General features: G+C 42.3%; 1 protein-coding gene and 1 long non-coding RNA gene across 3 annotated transcripts; both read left to right on the top strand.

Moving 5' to 3' along the window:
• The first annotated feature begins 817 nt into the window (after nucleotides 1-817).
• Nucleotides 818-6,229, top strand: CTSL (cathepsin L). Of its 2 annotated transcripts, none has more exons than XM_071730275.1 (8): nucleotides 818-942; nucleotides 1,420-1,555; nucleotides 1,896-2,018; nucleotides 2,098-2,253; nucleotides 2,610-2,834; nucleotides 4,337-4,505; nucleotides 4,891-5,008; nucleotides 5,830-6,229. In XM_071730275.1, exons 2-8 carry the CDS (start codon nucleotides 1,430-1,432, stop codon nucleotides 5,927-5,929), a joined length of 1,017 nt encoding a protein of 338 aa, XP_071586376.1. In that variant the 5' UTR covers nucleotides 818-942; nucleotides 1,420-1,429; the 3' UTR covers nucleotides 5,930-6,229. The 2 variants fall into 2 exon arrangements, with proteins under 2 accessions (XP_071586376.1, XP_071586375.1); XM_071730274.1 differs by having other exon boundaries at nucleotides 830-958.
• Nucleotides 6,230-15,462: 9,233 nt separating this feature from the next.
• LOC139790335 (uncharacterized) lies at nucleotides 15,463-17,394 on the top strand. Its single transcript, XR_011723460.1, has 2 exons — nucleotides 15,463-15,784; nucleotides 16,620-17,394. It is a non-coding gene; the product is annotated as an uncharacterized lncRNA (long non-coding RNA).
• Nucleotides 17,395-17,688: the final 294 nt, after the last annotated feature.

Raw genomic sequence — 17,688 nt, 5'->3', positions numbered from 1 at the left:
AATAAGAAGTACTATCTTGAAAATATTTTTTGTACTGATGCACCCACCATACTACCGGGACCCTTCCCAGTGGGAGATGCTCCCTCATGCCTTCCCAGTTCCAGTGTCAGGGAACTTGCCCTACCTGCCCTGTGGAACAAAACCAGCGGTGTCTCTGCAGTGGCAGCAGCTCTCCCAGATAGTGGCTGGCTGGGACACGGTCTGCGAGCCAGCCCTTTGGCTGGGGCACAGGGGCCAAGGCACGGACACCCCCCTGCTTGGCCTCTGGGCACCTTGGGCTGGGGACCCTCAGCACAGGATGGGAGACGCCCCACCGACCCGACCGTCCCACCCGAGCCAGAGCCATCATCATCATCAGAGCCAGAAGGTGGGGACACGGCTGTGCATGCAGCTGAAAACACCTCGCCTTTTTTTTTTTTTTTTTTTTTTTTTTTTTTTTTTTCCCTTTTGCCTCCAGATTTTGTTTTTCTTTAGTCTGGCAGTTGCCCACTTTTAAGCCCTCCCTCGGTTAAATTCCAGCTTGACTGCCACTATCTCCAGCCTGACGGCACCCATAATAAATATTAAGACAAACATTGCCCAACATAACGGCTCGGGCGGTGCGGATGCCCCCAGGGCAGCCCCAAATCGCCTCCCGCCCCAAATCGGGGCTGCTTCGGTTTGATCGCCTGGAGAGGTGGGGGTGGGGGTCGGGGGCCACCTCCCCTCAGGTGACCGCGGGCGACTCGCCGCCCCTGCGCAGCCCCCTACGCGGCCCTCTGCGCCGGTGCAGCCCCCTCCCCTCCTCCCTCAGCAGCCCCGGCTCTGGCGGGCGGTGCGGCGCGTTGGGGCGAGGCTTGGAGCGGCCGCCAATGAGCGCGGCGGGGCGGGCACGGCCGTGGAAGGTATAAGAAGGGCCGCAGAGGCCGACTATCCTTAGGCTGGGGAGTCGGGAAGACGCCGGTCGGTGTAGGGGGAGGTGAGCGGTGTAGGGTGGGGGCTCCGGGAGGGAGCGGGGACCCCACGGAACTACGACCTCCTTGTACTATGTCGGGGCGGCTCCCGCTGGTAAGAGGTCGCTATTCCGCTCCCCCGAGAGGCTGCTGGCCACTCGCCTCGCGTCCTGGCCCGGCCGCCTGAACTTGTTTACAAGTCGCGGTCGAGGGCCCCATTCCCTGGATAGGGATGGGTGGAGGCCGGGTCAGCTCCTAAGGCCTCAAGGAAAATCTCGGCGAGGGTGGGGGCGGGCAGGCGCCCCGGAGGAGGGTGTGCCGGGGTGAGCGGTTTGCGTTTCTGTCCTGTGATCGACTGTGAGGGAGCGGGGGGGACGCGCTGTGTGCCAGTCAGCAGGCCCGGTTTGGATCTGGCGTCCCCCTCCCTGCTCGGAGCTGTGGATCAGAGGCCTTGCTGCGCCTCATCGCTCTGCCTCCCTCCCGGCAGATCTGCCAGCATGAATCCCTCTCTGACCACGCTCTGCCTCTGCCTTGGACTGACCTTCGGCGCTCCCCGGTCAGACCCTGATCTGGACGGCCACTGGCAGCTGTGGAAGTCGTGGCACAGCAAGAAGTACCATGAGGTGAGAGTGCCCGCGGATATGCGCTGGGCGCAGCAAACACGGGCCCTGCCAGCTGAGTCACGTCTGCTTTGTTTTAAGGCTGACTATGGTCTGCGGTGGGGAGGGATAATCCCCATCTTCCTGGGTCCCTGTCCTCTGTGCATCTGCTCAGAGGACACCCGTACTGTACTCTTGCCTTTGGTACGAGGATGGCAAAAAGACTCTTTTAAATCGCATTCAGACTTGCCATTCCAGTAGTCTGCGTTTTCCCAATTGTGCAAGTCATAACAAAGCACGTTATCGTGCAAGTGAGCTTTGTTAGAACTGTCTTCTTGAAGTATATTGTTTTCTGGCCCCTTAGAGAGAGGAAAGCTGGAGGAGAGTGGTGTGGGAGAAAAATCTGAAAATGATTGAACTTCATAATCTGGATCACACTCTAGGAAAACACAGCTACAAGTTGGGAATGAATCAGTTCGGTGACATGGTATGTATAGAGGCATGAAATAGTTCCTAAACTTGTGTTGTGTGATAAATGGTGATTGCATGTTTTGAATTTTCTTCAGACAACTGAAGAGTTCAGACAGCTGATGAATGGCTATGCACACAAGAAGTCCGAAAGGAGGTATAGAGGATCACAGTTCCTTGAGCCTAGCTTCCTGGAAGCACCACGATCAGTAGACTGGAGGGACAAGGGATATGTAACTCCAGTTAAAGACCAGGTACTATCTGATGGTAGATTTCTGAGCAGTTACAGGTCCAGCTTCCTGAATGCTATACATCCATAGGGGAAAAATACTGTGGACTTATTTAATGAAGACCATTGCAAGTTTAGCAAATTATGTGTTATTTTGATAGGATTTCTTTGCCTCCTTTAGGGTAGGATTTTTTCTCACAAGTTTTGTACTAAATAGTTTAAGAACTGAGAAGGCTGTAGCATCTTCACTCACAGATGCTAGGAGTGTAAAACTGAAGCTGGTCTTATGACTTAGTTTTTCATATTTAGATCAGTGGTTAGGGAACTATAATTGCACGTTCTGTCTGCATTTGTAACTTGTGATTTTGTTTTTTGCTTCAGGGTCAGTGTGGCTCTTGCTGGGCTTTCAGCACAACTGGAGCTCTTGAAGGGCAGCACTTCAGAAAAACAGGCAAACTTGTTTCGCTGAGTGAACAGAATCTGGTAGACTGCTCTCGACCTGAAGGAAATCAAGGTTGCAATGGTGGTCTCATGGACCAGGCTTTCCAGTATGTGCAGGATAATGGGGGAATTGATTCAGAGGAATCCTATCCGTATACTGCAAAGGTATGTGTAATAGCTGAACTTGTATTGCAGGTCTCGTCTTTTGCATAGACAAACTATGTGTTGGGAAACTCATACCTAGAAAGGAAACTGTTTTAAGTAATAATACATCTATTATTCCTGTTGCGTCTTTCCTAAGAAAACTAGATTGACTGCAAGTCCCAGTAGAAATCACATACTGGTCTTTGAGGTCAAAATCTCACCAGGCCAGTTGGAAAAACTAGAGCAAATATTCTTATTCCTCCCCCTCATTGCTACCCTCCTATCAAATGTCATGCCTTATCTTGGTTAACACACCAAACCAGGACCCAGCCCTTGTCAACAGTGCTACTTAATTGTAGGGGTGCAATTCAGCTTCCTGTAACTGAGCTGTTACAGCATTGCTACCCATAGACCAGCAAATTCCTGCAGTTGGTGTTATTTGTTTTTTAAAATAGTTGTTGGCGGTGCCTTAAGTTCTACTTTTGCACTAAATGTGCATAAATGTAGGTAATGGGCAGACTTCTAGAATAACTCTAAATGATCTACCAAAAGCTAAACAATTATGAGAGGACAAAAGAGCAGTAATAATTTGTGGTATCATTTGAAAGACTATGGTTTGGGCTTTTCACCAGTTTGAGTTCTGTTCACCATAGAGTATTCTCCCTTGCAGCTTATTTATAGCAATGTAATTTGTTGTGAGCAACATAGAAGGCTCTGGATTTCTGTTCTTGTTCATCTGCATCCTTGCAATCTTAATTTTTTTCTTAATCTTTGTTTTTCCACTTATCTTAGTGGGTTGTAGGAAGTACCTAATTTGCAGAATACAAAAAGTAAGCAATTGAGGTGTACTCTGTGTACCTTTAGTTGGGGGGAGGATACCTGAGCACTAATCATACTGCACAGGTCATGTGTGGGCTGTGAGGGATGTGTTTACTTAAACCTATTTCTGTTTCACATGGCCCGACTTCCAAACTAGGCTGCTCTCCTGAGTTTAATGCCTATGGCATCTACATTCAGAACAGTGCAGGCTTTAACAAAATATGTAAATGTTGTATGTAGGGTAATACACAAAAGGCTTAACTTCCAATTCATTCTGTTCAGGTTTTCAAACTGACAGACTAAGATTGTGGGGTTTTAAGTTCTTGCTCAATGAGCAATTTCTGGATTGCTTTGTAATTAATGGAATACTTGGTTCTCTTCCATTGCCCATTAATGCATTCTGGACAGAGTTGTCCTGGCCACCAAAGAAGGCAGATTTCCAGGATGTGATACTCCTTTACATACCAGTAAAGCTTTTCTTTTGGGCCCCACTGTCCTTTGCTTTTTCTGTATGTACCTTAGAAATTCAAAATTAGCTTTTATGTTCTCCTTCTGCTCTTCTCCTTTGAAAGCGCCGCTGAAAGAAGTGGATCATTTTCTCTCCCTTGTTTTTGAGGCAGCAAAGTCACAGAATGTCTGGTAGTTCCTGTGCTCACCTGTGTTAAGTGGAGAGCTATGATATAACTACTCCTTTCTCTGTTTAGGATGATGGAGACTGTCGCTACAAGGCAGAATACAATGCTGCTAATGACACTGGCTTTGTTGACATCCCTCAAGGACATGAAAGAGCTCTCATGAAAGCAGTGGCAGCTGTGGGTCCAGTGTCTGTTGCTATTGATGCAGGCCACTCTTCATTCCAGTTCTATCAGTCAGGTGGGGACTTGCTAGCAACTTGAATGCAGAAAACTCAAGTACTCAGCATTCATTACCCCTCAGCTTAAGGAAGTGAAAAAACAAACCAAACCAAACACAAAAAGCAAAAAAAAAACCCACCCCAAACCAAACAAAAAACCCACAAACAAAAAAACCACAAAGCCAAACCCACAGCTATGATCTTGTGACTTAGGGCATAATCAGGAGTCCTTGCATATGTATGGATTGTCCTTCAGTTTCTACCACAGTACACCTAACTCAATACTCCTTTCTTTGACTCCCAAGAAGCTGTGCAACGTTACATTTAAAATACAGAAAGCTTCTGGTGAGGTAGAAGGGCTTCCTGCAGGTGAACTTGTTCACATGTGAATTTGTACCTCTGCAGGTATCTACTATGAACCAGAGTGCAGCAGTGAAGACCTGGACCATGGTGTTCTGGTTGTAGGCTATGGCTATGAAGGGGATGATGTAGATGGGAAGAAATACTGGATTGTTAAGAACAGGTAAGCACTCTCTGTGCCTTAAGCCCTTTAAAAAGGGTAGGGGAGAAAGGAAGGTGGTTTGTCATTTGCAGTATGGAGTTGGAAGACAAGAATAATTACAATTTGCATGTAGAAAATCTGGACAGTATTGTCAAGAGTGTATTGTATGACAAGTTAAATCTGACTCATGCTGCTGGCAACCTAATAAAGTAGTCCTAAAGTAGCAGGGTCATCCTTCTGCTTTTTTAGTTAATTCAAGGGAGCTCAGTATTAATACAGCAGCCCATGAAGACAGTAGATGTTGAAGTGGTAGAGTGGAAGAAAATGAGGTCTGGGGAGGGTAATGGATTTTTTTTCTGGAAAGCAGAGCACCACTTGTGTAAAACAGGGTAACACTTGAACTTCAAAGATGGACTTACCTGCTAGTTTGTGTAGAAAGAAATAAACTAATGCCAAAAGGCACATCACATGAGCTTGCCTCATATTCTCGTCAGTACTGGGGCACCACCCTCAAATGCTGCTGGCAGTCTTGGTCTTCCCTTGAAGTTAGTTAGGTGCAGTGTCTGAGCCTCAGGCACCTGTAATCCAGGACTGCACATCAAGGTCTCCACCTGGTGTGAGAGTTGCTACACTCTTTATTTCTGTGAGTTTTGTGTACCTCTTCTGTAATGTGCAATTTAATTGCTGGAAAGCCTCTTAAAAAGGCAACTGTCGAAAAAAACCCAGCTACCTTGATTTTGATCCACAAGTGTGAAAGGCAGCAGTTTTCAATTTAAACACTTGCTGGAGGGGAAAAAAGTGTCTTTTAAACATGAAAACAAACCCTTTACTTCTGTTTTCAGCTGGGGTGAGAAGTGGGGTGACAAAGGATATATCTACATGGCCAAGGACAGGAAGAACCACTGTGGAATAGCAACAGCTGCTAGCTATCCACTTGTATAATTTGAAGACTGAGTATTTCAGTGGAAGAGGGGATTTAAACTGACCAAACCCATGTTCACACATGTGGTAGACTTCAGTCCTTCAAAAGTCAACTTGATTTTTTTTTTTTTAAACTTTTGAAGTATGTTTTACATATTGGTCACATGCCACTTGTTTTAAATAATGTAAATGTTGGTATGTAAACAGCTTGTAATATTGCTGGCTTTTGACTGCTTAATCTAATAGATTCCTCTTTTCTTTTTTTTAAATTGTAATGTGCTGAAGGTTTTACTTTTTAAATAAACATGTAAATTCTGTTCAGATGTGTGTATAGGCGACTTGGCTTTTTTTGTCTGTTTTTTTCCAATCCACTTATATCAAATAGGCATCCTAAATCACATCAACTGCAACCTATGCACATTTACTAAAATGAAACCCTATCTGGGAATGGCTAACAGCTGATACAAAATCAAGTGTAATATTTGTGACTTATGTAAAATACACAGTGGAAAAATGTCTTTATCAAAATCTGACACCTATTCTTTGAAACTATTTCTTCCCCACAATATCTCTTAAGTGAATTTGGGCTTAAAAATTTGTGACCCAGGGATCTCTGGTTCTTAGTACTTCATAACAAAGATGTTTTCACATCCTACATGCACAGCTGATACCCACTTAGCTTTAAACACCATCAGTGTTTTCTTACAGCACCTCAGAGTGGTACTACACTTCTGTTGTTGGAACAGTTGTCTCCTTCAGAGTACTCTGTGAGAGCATCTAGGCTGCTCAAAGAGAAAGATGGGTTCTTGACTTATGCAAAGTATCCTTAATAATCTCCCTTCAACAGCTTTGGCTGGGGAAGGTAGTGAGGAAAGAAAAAGAATGCAGTTCTTTATGACTAGTGGAGTTGGGCCACTCAATCCCTGAATGCTCTTTTGCTGACTGCAGTAAGGTGCCTTTCACTGTGCTCTCCTGAGAGAACTTTGCAGCTGCCTCTGCTGCTGAAACATAACTAGCTATTGCACAGTTTTTAGGTTTGAGTACCAGTAGTTCTGCAAAGGGGGATGAACTGGTAATGTCTGAAACTGTTGGGGGGAAGACTGGTCTTGGTTTTTGGGTGCTGACTTGACCCCTTTTGTATTTGGTCTGGAGAGAAAAGAGGCTACTTCTGCAGCTTAACTAGCACCAGTTCAGAGGTTAGGGACCCATGGGTTTTTATGCACAATGTCTCTGGGCGTGGTGGCCATGCATGCAAGGGAATGTTTGTAGTACAAAATATAGAAGCTGAATTTATTTGTAGTTAAACAAGTTTGCATTTCATCTATACTTTTTGCAAAAAAAACAAGATGAGGAACCCAAGTTAAATACTGTTTGGTTGTGACTGTCCACATGCTGCTTATGGATGAATTCTTTCAACCAGAATCTCCCTACAGGGTTTTTTTACAAATGGAAGAGCCTCTCATGCAAGTGGCTATTTAACAAGCTACAGACCAGAAACACCAGTTAGAATTCATCTATTAAGCTGACTTGCTAAGCCTGTTATGGAGAACATAATAGCCATGGAAGCCATGGATGAAATTAATATGGAGCTCAACTGGTGGTCCTCTTAATGGCTTATGTTTGGAAGGAAGTGGCAATGGTCTGTACATTCAAAATGTGAGGCAGGATACAGAATGCTGCCATGGCAGTGACTCCATGAGGTCCTTATGTCATAGTTGCTTTTCATTCTTGCCCCCTCAGAACTGAGGGTTGACAGGTACCTGTCTCTGGACACTTGGATCCTGGAAGCTGGCATTACAGTGGCTTAGTAGCACTTAAGATGTTACTGGTTTTCTATAAAAAAACAACAAGACAGAATATGAAGTGCATGGTGAGACTAGCATCAAGCCTGCTTGAACTGCTGCAAAAAAATGAGCAGTAGGGAAAGATCTTGAGTTGCAAAGGCTAAGTAAAAGTTGCTGGGGAAAAAAGGTATTTTTTAGGAATAGATGGGAAGTGAAATTAGCTTTCCAAAGCATATACATGCAGAAAGCAATGTAGCCACATAAAAGGGGCATCATCTGATAACTTTTTTTGAAATATAATGTGATAATAGAGCTATTTCTATGCATTGAACTTGCTGACTGTTCTGGCTGAACATCCTCTCTTCTGAGCAGAATAATCAAAAAGCGGAACAGGGTAAGTCAGGTCATGCAAATAGCTCAGTGTTTACACAGTTTTCTTAAGTAACAGCTTCACCCAGCATAGTCTAAAGTGACACTGTAAACATTAACATTTTGTGTAAATTGCAGTTAGGAACATTGGTAGAAATTAAAAACCTGTTACATTTCAAGAGTTGCATGAAATCTAGTTTTGTGATTCCACTGCACAAGTGGCCCTGTCTTCTGTACATCTGTTTTTTCTTTCCCTTCAGGAGTGCTAGTGTAAAGTAGCATGTGATTCCATAATGGTATATATCTTGTTGTGGAAAGCTTCATCTCTTCAAAATTGCTCTGTTCTCATCATAAAGCAAATGCATATTATGCACACAAGCACAGAAAGCTCCTGAGTCATTCCCAGAAAAGCTATGGGTAATGAAAGCTGTGTGTTACTGTGTGTTACAATTTTTTTACAGGCTTACTTTGGTTTTATATTTGTCTTGATAGCTGAAGTTGCATTAATACAAGATGTATTATTTTTGAACATAAATTATCAGTAAAAAGTACTATCTAGAGTGCCCTGTTAAGACCCTGTGTAAAGCACAGCTACTTTTGTTGCTGAAGAGGTGTTACACTCATGAATATCTAAATCTGGTATCTGTGTGCTATGTTACATGCATGGTACATGGCAGCTCTGTACAGTGTTTGCAGGTCATTGCTGTCATTGTTTGCATTCATCTGTGTTGTGAGTATGAACTGTTTCATTTAAATTTGGAAAGAAAAAACATTTTGTATTTGATTTATATGTGCTGGTGCTTCTTAGGCTGCTTGTCCTAAAGATCTTGTAAGAGTAACAGTCTTGTCAGTGACTGTACTTGCCAGAAGTTGGTCATGAGTTCCTAAAGACAAGTACTCCATGAAATGAAATTACTTCACTTACACATAAAGTGCTGCTTTTTTATACTCCAGTGAGAAATTAACTTAAATGTCACTTAGGAAAGGATCTCTTTTCCCTATAAAAGCCGTAATTTTCCCATTCTATCAATAACTGCTAACTAAAATAGAATTTTGTGGGTTTTGTTTTTTAATGTGCATTGGTTTTGTCCTTGTTAATATTAATTTCTGAAACATTAAGAGTGGAATAAATAATATTTATAATCCCCTACGCAATCCTGCAGGGCAGTAATTTAAAAAATATTTTGAAGTAGTACAGGGACAAAATACTTGTCATGTCACTCTGTCGAAACCTTAAAGGGAAGCAAACATAATGAGTTCAGTGAAGTTTTGCTATATTTTATGTTTAACTGCATTAGGGCACTCAGCAAACACCATTCTGAGGCATCCGTAGGTAAAGGAAAATGGCAATATCTGCTTAAAAAACATAAGGAGGCAAAAGCATCAAGCTTCTGAACATGTTATGCAATATATTCTCTTTAGTGAATCTCCTTGATGAAAAAATCCTTCTAAGCTTGATGCCAATTAATCAGTTTTTATATGTTAGATATTAACTGCAATTTCTGGCTATTAACCATGAAATTGAGGATATCCTGCTGGTTCTGGTAATGTAAGATAATGTTTCTGCTTGACCAAAAAAAGAAATAAAGCACAGTCATGTTCCCTGTGAACACAAGAGAAGGTGGCTACTTCTGAGGTGTCTTAATATATCTAAACTAATCAATTAATGGATCAAGTATCAACGAAGTGGCCCACCCCCCTTCGACCCAGAGCGAACTTACAGGTTGGATTCCTTGTCTGTTTCCAGGTAGGCCTTCTGGAATGTCATCTAGGTTTGTTTTTGTGAATTGAAACTTCGCACATGAAATTTTATGTCTGATTATATCCTTTCTTCTACGTGTTAGATGTCCCTACACTTACCTGAAATTTCACTAATCATTTGATAAAGCTGCTGTTTCATAACATCCCCATTAATCTCTTAACAATTCTCTCTACAAAACAGTGTTGCTTTATTCTTAGCATTTCTTCAAACAGTGTACTAGTTAAACCTTAGCTTTTCCTGCTACAACTTCCTGAAAAAAGTGTGAAGGGCATTGGGACAGACAGCAATTAACAGTGGGCACTTGAACTGTCTTACCTTAATGAGGCTGGTAATAAGCTACAGAAGAAAGCTGAAGAGGACTTTCCAAGAGCTCTCTGCACAGTTCACTGTTGGATTTCAGGTTCCTGGTGTTGGTAGATATGTGTATACCACAGCATACTACAGTCCTTACCACAATAGCACAGCTGTGCAAGAATTATGGATTCAAGTTGTTCATAATAGCCCTCTTAAAATTCCTGCTGCTCAACTATATTTACCAGTATTGCAGTTTGCTTTCTGCATTGAGGCATGAAGCACTAGCTGACAGCAGGGGTTTTTTTGTTTTTTTGTTTTTTTTTTTGGAGTAGGAAATAGATACTGAAAATACCGGCTGTGGTACAAAATTGCATTGTTTTTTGAAGATGTGTGGTAATACCTGTAGTTGAAAGAAACATAAATGTTTAAATAATGCCTTGTGCAAATGTTAAGAATAAGTACTGCTGCTGTTTTGCTGTTAGCTGCTCACTAGACACAGGAAGAACTTGATCTGTGTTTTCTGATTCAGTTACAAGGTTTGATCATATTTCTCTCATAATAGACTAGAGCATTCCAAAGGCAAACTTGTGGTCCCAGGACCACAGAATAATCAGAAACTATTACAAAGTGTTATTTCAGTTGCAGTATTTCCTGATATTTCTACAAACATTATAGTCCCATGTTTATTAGGTGCTCTGTAAACCAAAAAGCCAGACAATCACCTTCACCACCACATTTTTAATCTAAACTAACACACAGCTGAGGAGTGGGAGAGGAAGAAGCCACAAAACAGCGAGAATGCCTGCCAGAGGCTGTGCGGATGATTAGCAGCTGTGTTTGTACATCTGAGAGAAGGCTGGCCTTCTCTTCGGGCTTTTTTTTTTCTTTTTCTGGCAGTATAGCTTCAACCAGGTTAAAAGGCAAACAGCCCTGTTCTTGTTCTTGTACTGGGTTTAAATTTCGTATCTCTGTTAGCTTGCATGGCCCTTTGCCTCCCATGTATCCTCCCTGCTTTCTTTTCATGTGAACAGTCTTCTTTTTCGTTTCCTGTGCTGGAATAAAAAATCACACCAGCTTGTTAAAAGAGGAACAGGATTGTCCATGCAGGAACAAAACAGGAAACCAAGCAATCAAAAGTGCAAAACACAGATACTGTGTCACCTGGTAAGGAAGTGTGGGGCATCTCTATGGCTTTGGTATCATGGTATCACAAGGCCAGTGCTGTGGTGGCTGGGAGTGGGGAAAAGTTGACTTTCTTTCTTTCCTGGGCATGTGCTCCGGGTGTGTTTGAGGCTGAATTGATGAGACATCCCAAATGGTTGCGCCCTGGGCTCGGATTAAGGCAGCCTAGCATGTTCAGCCCCTACTGACTGGATAATTGAATGGGTGTGTTACTTCCTCCATGGAGGTGTCTTTTCAACAGTGATAAAATAGTCAATGGGTGATCTGCTGTGCAGCTGATAAGAACACAGTGGCCCAAGCTCTGTTTATCAGTCAGCGAGTATGTAGCTGTCCAGGCCAACACCCTCTGCGAGGTGGCTCACCAAACTCTCTTCATCAATTGTAGCAGCTAGAACTGCAAAAACTGCTACCAGAAACCTGCTTGGCTCCTGATGAGCAGGATCCTGCAGAATCATTGCATCAGTTGAGAGCAACATGCACACACATCCCCCAAGGGCAGATCTCAGTAGGAAAACCTACCTGTAACCTACCTTCCTAAAGTATTGAAATCAGTTCGGTTGAATCACATGCTTTGTTTGAGTTTATTATTTTTCTGTTTTCTGAAACCACATCTGTATTTGCAGAAAGCTTGGAGCCCAACCTGAAGGTATATTCAGTAACAATGCATGAGATTCGTGAGTGATGGGATTCTTTATCTGAGATGACCTGAGACCTCCCTTAATGGGAAGAGCTGTTTCCTTAAAACTTCCGGAGTCCTGTACCTCTGGGTAACTGTGTGCAGATCCTCTATATCTGTGTTCATTTTCCATCTTTTTTTTTTTTTTTTTTTTTTTTTTTTTTATGTCTGTTTAATTTTATCATGGACCTCTATTCCTCAGGCGTCAGTACGGGGTCTGTTCAATATATTAATCAAAGATGTAAATGAATGCATTGAGTGTGCCCTCAGCAAGTTTGCTGGTGACACAAAACAGCTGACACACCAGAAGGATGTGCTGCCATCCAGTATGACCTGGACAGACTGGACAATTGACCAGAGAGAAACCATATGAAATACCAAATGTAGGGTACTGCATCTAGGGAGAAATAACCCCATGTAGCAGTATAGGTTAGGGGCTGGTCTGCTGGAAAGCAGCTCTGTGAAAAAACTCTGAGAGTTCTAGTGGACAGCAGGATGACCATGAGCCAGAAATGTGCTCTTGTGGTCAAGAAGGAATGGCATCCTGGGGTGCATCAAGGAGACTAGGGTCAAGGGAGGTGTTCCTCCCCCCCTACTCTGCCGTGGTGATTATGCCCCACCTGTGTCCAGTTCTGGGCTCACCAGATCATGAAGGACAAGGAACTACTAGAGAGACTCCTGTGCAGAGCCACTCAGGTGATTAGGGGACTGGGCCACCTACCATAAGAGGAAAGGCTGAGGGAGCTGGGTCTGTTCAATGTGGAGAAGAGAGGAACTAAAGAGGAATCTTATCCATGCTTAAAAATACCTCAAAGTCAGGTATGAGGAGGACTCCTTTTCAGTGGTGTCCAGTGACAGGACAAGGGGCAATGGTTACAATTTGTAACAGAGGAGGTTCAACAAAATATAGGGGAAAACTTCTGGACTGCAAGGGTAACAGAGCACTTGAACAGGCTCTGTCCAGAGAAGTAGTGGCATTTTGATCTCTAGAGACATTCAGAACCTGCCTGGACGTCCTGTGCAATGTACTCTAGGTCAATCTGCTCTGTCAGGAGAACTGGACTAAATATTCTCCAGAGTTCCCTTCCAAGCCCCAGCAGTCTGTGATGATTCTGTGATTTTGTTCCCAGATTTACCCATGTTTGGGCCTTGCACATCTGTGAAAAATAGATATTTCTATCTTCGTGGTCTTTCAGGAGTTAATGTTTTTTTCATTATTCCTCTTGTTAATCCCTCTCTTCTGTTCCATAGGTACAAATCACTCTTTTTCTCACAGTGAGCCTAACTGGGTAATACAATCTATGTAAACTAAGAGCTTTTCTTTGTTCTCTGACTGTGATTAACCTAGGGTATACTGCTTTCCTTTTATCAGTGAAGAAAAGTCTTGTCTGATTTTTCCAGAAGCATTAGTTGTCTTTATTTAAAAAGCAACAAAACTCCCTGGGCATACATTTTGTGGAAATCAGCATGAAGCACTCTTATACAGGTGCTCAAAGACATATTTGATCCAACATTTCAAACAGCATTTCCATTTCACCTGCCCTGCTTTCTCAGGGAAAAGTGAGCTCCTGTTGCAGGGGATCTGGGATGGGGTCCCTGCAGTGCTGGGCTGGACGGGCAGCAGTGCATGCAGGCTGGGTTTCCATGAGGCTGCTGGGAAGCCTGCCAGCCTCAACCTGTTCTCTGATCTCCCACCTTGTGATTGCAGTCACAAGGCAAGTGCTCTGTGGCTGAATGTTCAGACTAACTTAATTTCCAGGCAAAGTAATTAGCAAACAATTGCTCAATTGTTAGAGGTTGGTGGGGTTTCTGTGTTTTCTTGTGTTATTGAATACCACCACTTTTAGGTACTTTGTTTTTAGTTTACTTACCAAATTGATGCAACGGTGCCCTGAAATTGTAAATAGGAATTAGATTTGGCAATATTTCAGAAACCAGTTAAGTTTGTTGTTTACCTGGTATGATGCAACTATTGTACTTTCCTCCAAAAATAACAGGAACTCAGCTGGCATTGGTTTATATATAATTTTATGTCCATACACTACTGATATTAAATACTGATATATTAAATACTGATATAAAGGCATATGTATGAACTAATATATAAAAATGTCTGTTCCTTCAGATACTTATGTTTCCACCCATTTTTAATTTTGTATCATGCTGATGAATGTGTAAGAAGTAATATCAGGCTTCACCTTCTTCTGTAAGGAGAGTTGGGGTGCCTCTGCCATGAGCACTGGTCCATGCTAGTTTCCCTAGTTTCCTTGCTCCTCTTGCCTGTGTTTATAGCAGCTTGTGATATGTTTCCTTTCTGACTGGTTCAACCCGTAAATATGATCTCTGGATTCTTTTAAAAAAGAGTTAAAAAAAAAAAGTTCCCCATCTTGTTTTTTCAGGTTTCTGAATGCCCTCAAACACCTCTGTAGCTGACTATCGAGGGAAGTTGTGGCCCAGTATCACAACAGCTCCATAGATGGTGATACCACCACTCACCCCAGACACCCTGTAGTTTGTGTCAGAGAGCTCTGGAGATACTGTCTGAACTTGTATCACATTGGAAATGGAAACTTTAGACTCCATCCTGAAAACCCTGCAAAGCAATTGGGTTGCAGGGTTTTGCTGGGTAGGTGTTGCAGAGAACATACATGCACTTAGGAAAAGAGTGTAGTTGTGCTGTGATAAGTAAAAGTGGGACTCTGGTGAAGAAAAACCATGGTCCACACTCAGGAAAGTTGGTGCTTTCTTAATCTGCATTTGGGATTTTCATGGTTTATTTTATACAGCGAAGATACTGATCTTCTTTGTAGATACCAGCCACCACTCAAACTGTGAGTGTTACCATTTAGAAACAGAATAGAATGGTAGGATAGATTCTTCTTAAGCATCATAGCTACCCAAACTGCAATTGTTTGTCAGATGGGTGACCCAGTGCTGTGTCCTCCACTAGCAGGTACTTCTGGTGCAGACCACGGGAAGCCTGGCAGCTGCATCTGTACACAGCGTCTGCTGTGAAATTATACTGAAATGAAGGCATAAGCACTCAGGTGCTGTTACTCTGGCATGAGGTCACTGAGTGACTGATAGGTTGCACTGCAGACATTTATAGTTTAACTGCCAGCACAAGGACATGGGTCTTAGTCACCAGAGTATGTATAAACACCACAATATAGACTTTGGTTCAGTATTACCCTAAAAAGTGGTTGCTTTTAGGAGCCCTGTGGTTTAATTGGAATGTACCAAGTCCCTGTTCTTGCTCTGTCCCTAACCTGCCTTTGGCTCCTTGAAAACAGGACCAGGTTGCAAATGATCTTTCTACTGATGCAATAATGGTATTGTTATCTTGCCCTGAATTATACTTGGTATTAGGTTTCCACTTAGAAAAATAAGACAAAATTTCTCAAAAAATTGGTGGATTCAACAAGTATTTATATCGAGATTGAGAGAGGGAGTATAAATATGTATGCATATTTTGTTTTCTGGAAAACTGATTTACTAGCTTCCATTATTAAGAGTGCACAATTGCATTCTCCAGTATAAAGCTGGCCATTACCTAAGCCCTTGCAATGTTCTTCTTCTTCTCTCTCCAGGATTTAAGTGTTGCTTGTAATTTACTGTTGATAGCAGAGATTCGGGAAGCACATGATGAGGAACAGAATAAACAAGTACACACTGTACTTGATCCTAGGCAGTTGTTATGGCACTATTATAGCTTTAAATAGTGCCAGATAAAGACTTGCAGAAGAGTGTTTTTATACTTGAAACAATACTAAAAATACATCCGCACCCCTGGGATAACAATATTAAGGGTAAGTGCCTGTCCTGTATTATTTTCTGTCTGCTTTTATTTAGTCTACCTGTTCATTGTGAATAAGAGAATATGGCTGTAAGCTTCTTGGCAGGAATACTTTAACTCTTGTCTCTGTTCTAATGTAAATCACAGACTGTTCTTAATAAAGTATTGTACTGGCATGGCTGGGGGTATGGAATGCGGAAATGAGGGTGGAAAAGAGAAGATGGGGCAGATGTTGGTTGCCAAAAGGAACATCTGTATAGTCAGACAGGGGGGTTACAAAAGTGTCAGGATAGCTAATACTTAAAGTGACCTAACCCCAGTTTTCACCCCCTTATCACATAACATAACCAAACATTTCTTTTCATTAATAATCCTTGCTTTCATTGGCCAATGACTGCTTCCTAATTTCAGAACTGATTCACAACCTCCTTAGGCAATGTCAAGTGTGAGCCATCTCACTAGGGCACCAACAGGATGAGTATGGAGGTGGCTAGAAATGACAGTGTAGCATGTAGCAAGCTTCAGGATCAACTGAGAACCTTTTGAAGTAAAAGAAAATGGAAATTTAGCAAAGGCAACGTGATAATAGTTCATTTGTTGTAGAGGACAATGCAGAAACAGGGGATAGGCATGATCTGAGTGTCACATCCAGAGCAATAGTTTATTGTAATTTATCCTGTTGGTGGTTACCCATCTGTAAATAACACAAAGCATTTTCCTGTTCTTATGAGAACTGAAATATCCCAGCATTATTGGAGCCTTTTAATCTTCATTAATTACTCAAGCCAAATATAATTTGTATCTTAAAAATACTGTTTAGGATAGCACAAAACTTTTGGTGTTCTCAGGGCTGACAAGATAAAAGGCACCTGCAACAAAACCTCTGGCAGAAAATCAAGTTAGTGGCATTGCAAATGCTGATGTGAAAATCCTGTCTCAAAGAATGCCAGAAATGTAATGTCAAATGTAAAGTTTCAGATCAAATGAGAATTCTGACACAACCCACTTCCTTTTGTTAATTTCATATGAGGTAAGTTGCTTCTGCTTAATAATCAGGCTTCTGTCTCTACATTTGCCCTGCATAAATCACAGTTAAAGGATTTTTGTATTCGTCTGCAAGGATAAATGAAATTGTTGTTTTTCCCATCATCCATTCTTACTATTTTTCTTGTTCTCATAAAGTGGGATTTTCACTGAGGAGTGAATGCTAATTGCTAGAATTCACCATCTCAAAAGGTATGGCTTTTCCTGTAGATGGAAGATGCATGAGCAAGGTCTGATGCAGAAAAGCCTTTAGCTGGTCTTCTGGTCTTTCTGTACACAAGCAAGGTATTCCTGGACATCATCTGAAAAACTGAGGGTAAGAGGGAGTCTCTGGTGAAGACTTTCAGGTTTCACATCCATCACAGCTTCAGTCCCTGTCGTTGCGATCTCACCTGCCTGTTCAAGGATGAAAGCCACAGGGTTGCACTCATGCAGCAGTTGAAGATAGAAAGAAAGAGGGAACGTGTGATTGCCTTTGAAGGAAATTACACCAAAGGACTTAGCAGAACCTAACCTGCCTTTTGTGATTTTGGAAAATTTTGTACCAAATGTCCATTGATAAAAGTAGCATTTTTTCCCTATCAGCTCCTCTTTCTTCTTCTCCTTTCACCTCCCTTCACACCATCTGTTTTGAGGAATACTGTACTGACCCTGCATCCAAATATGACCCAAATCATTACCAAGCTGTCATAATGATGTGCAGCATAGATGAAGCTGTATTTTGGTAAAAATGTCAAAAGCAGCTGTTTGGTCCATAGACATCACCAAAACAGTTAAGCAAGTAAGTTAACTGAGCTGGAAAAGAAAAGCCAAAATCTCTTCTTATGTACAGGCTTTAAGCTTGGAGTAATCACATTGTGTTTGGTCAGGATA

This window comes from Heliangelus exortis, chromosome Z, assembly GCF_036169615.1.
Source record: "Heliangelus exortis chromosome Z, bHelExo1.hap1, whole genome shotgun sequence".
Taxonomy (NCBI): domain Eukaryota; kingdom Metazoa; phylum Chordata; class Aves; order Apodiformes; family Trochilidae; genus Heliangelus; species Heliangelus exortis.
This window is presented reverse-complemented; position numbering and strand designations above follow the sequence as displayed.

Coding starts and splice junctions, on each gene's coding strand:
- CTSL (XM_071730275.1), top strand. CDS start 1,430: ATGAATCCCTCTCTGACCACGCTCTGCCTCTGCCTTGGACTGACCTTC. Junction 2,019..2,097: donor TGAATCAGTTCGGTGACATG/GTATGTATAGAG, acceptor AATTTTCTTCAG/ACAACTGAAGAGTTCAGACA. Junction 4,506..4,890: donor ATTCCAGTTCTATCAGTCAG/GTGGGGACTTGC, acceptor GTACCTCTGCAG/GTATCTACTATGAACCAGAG.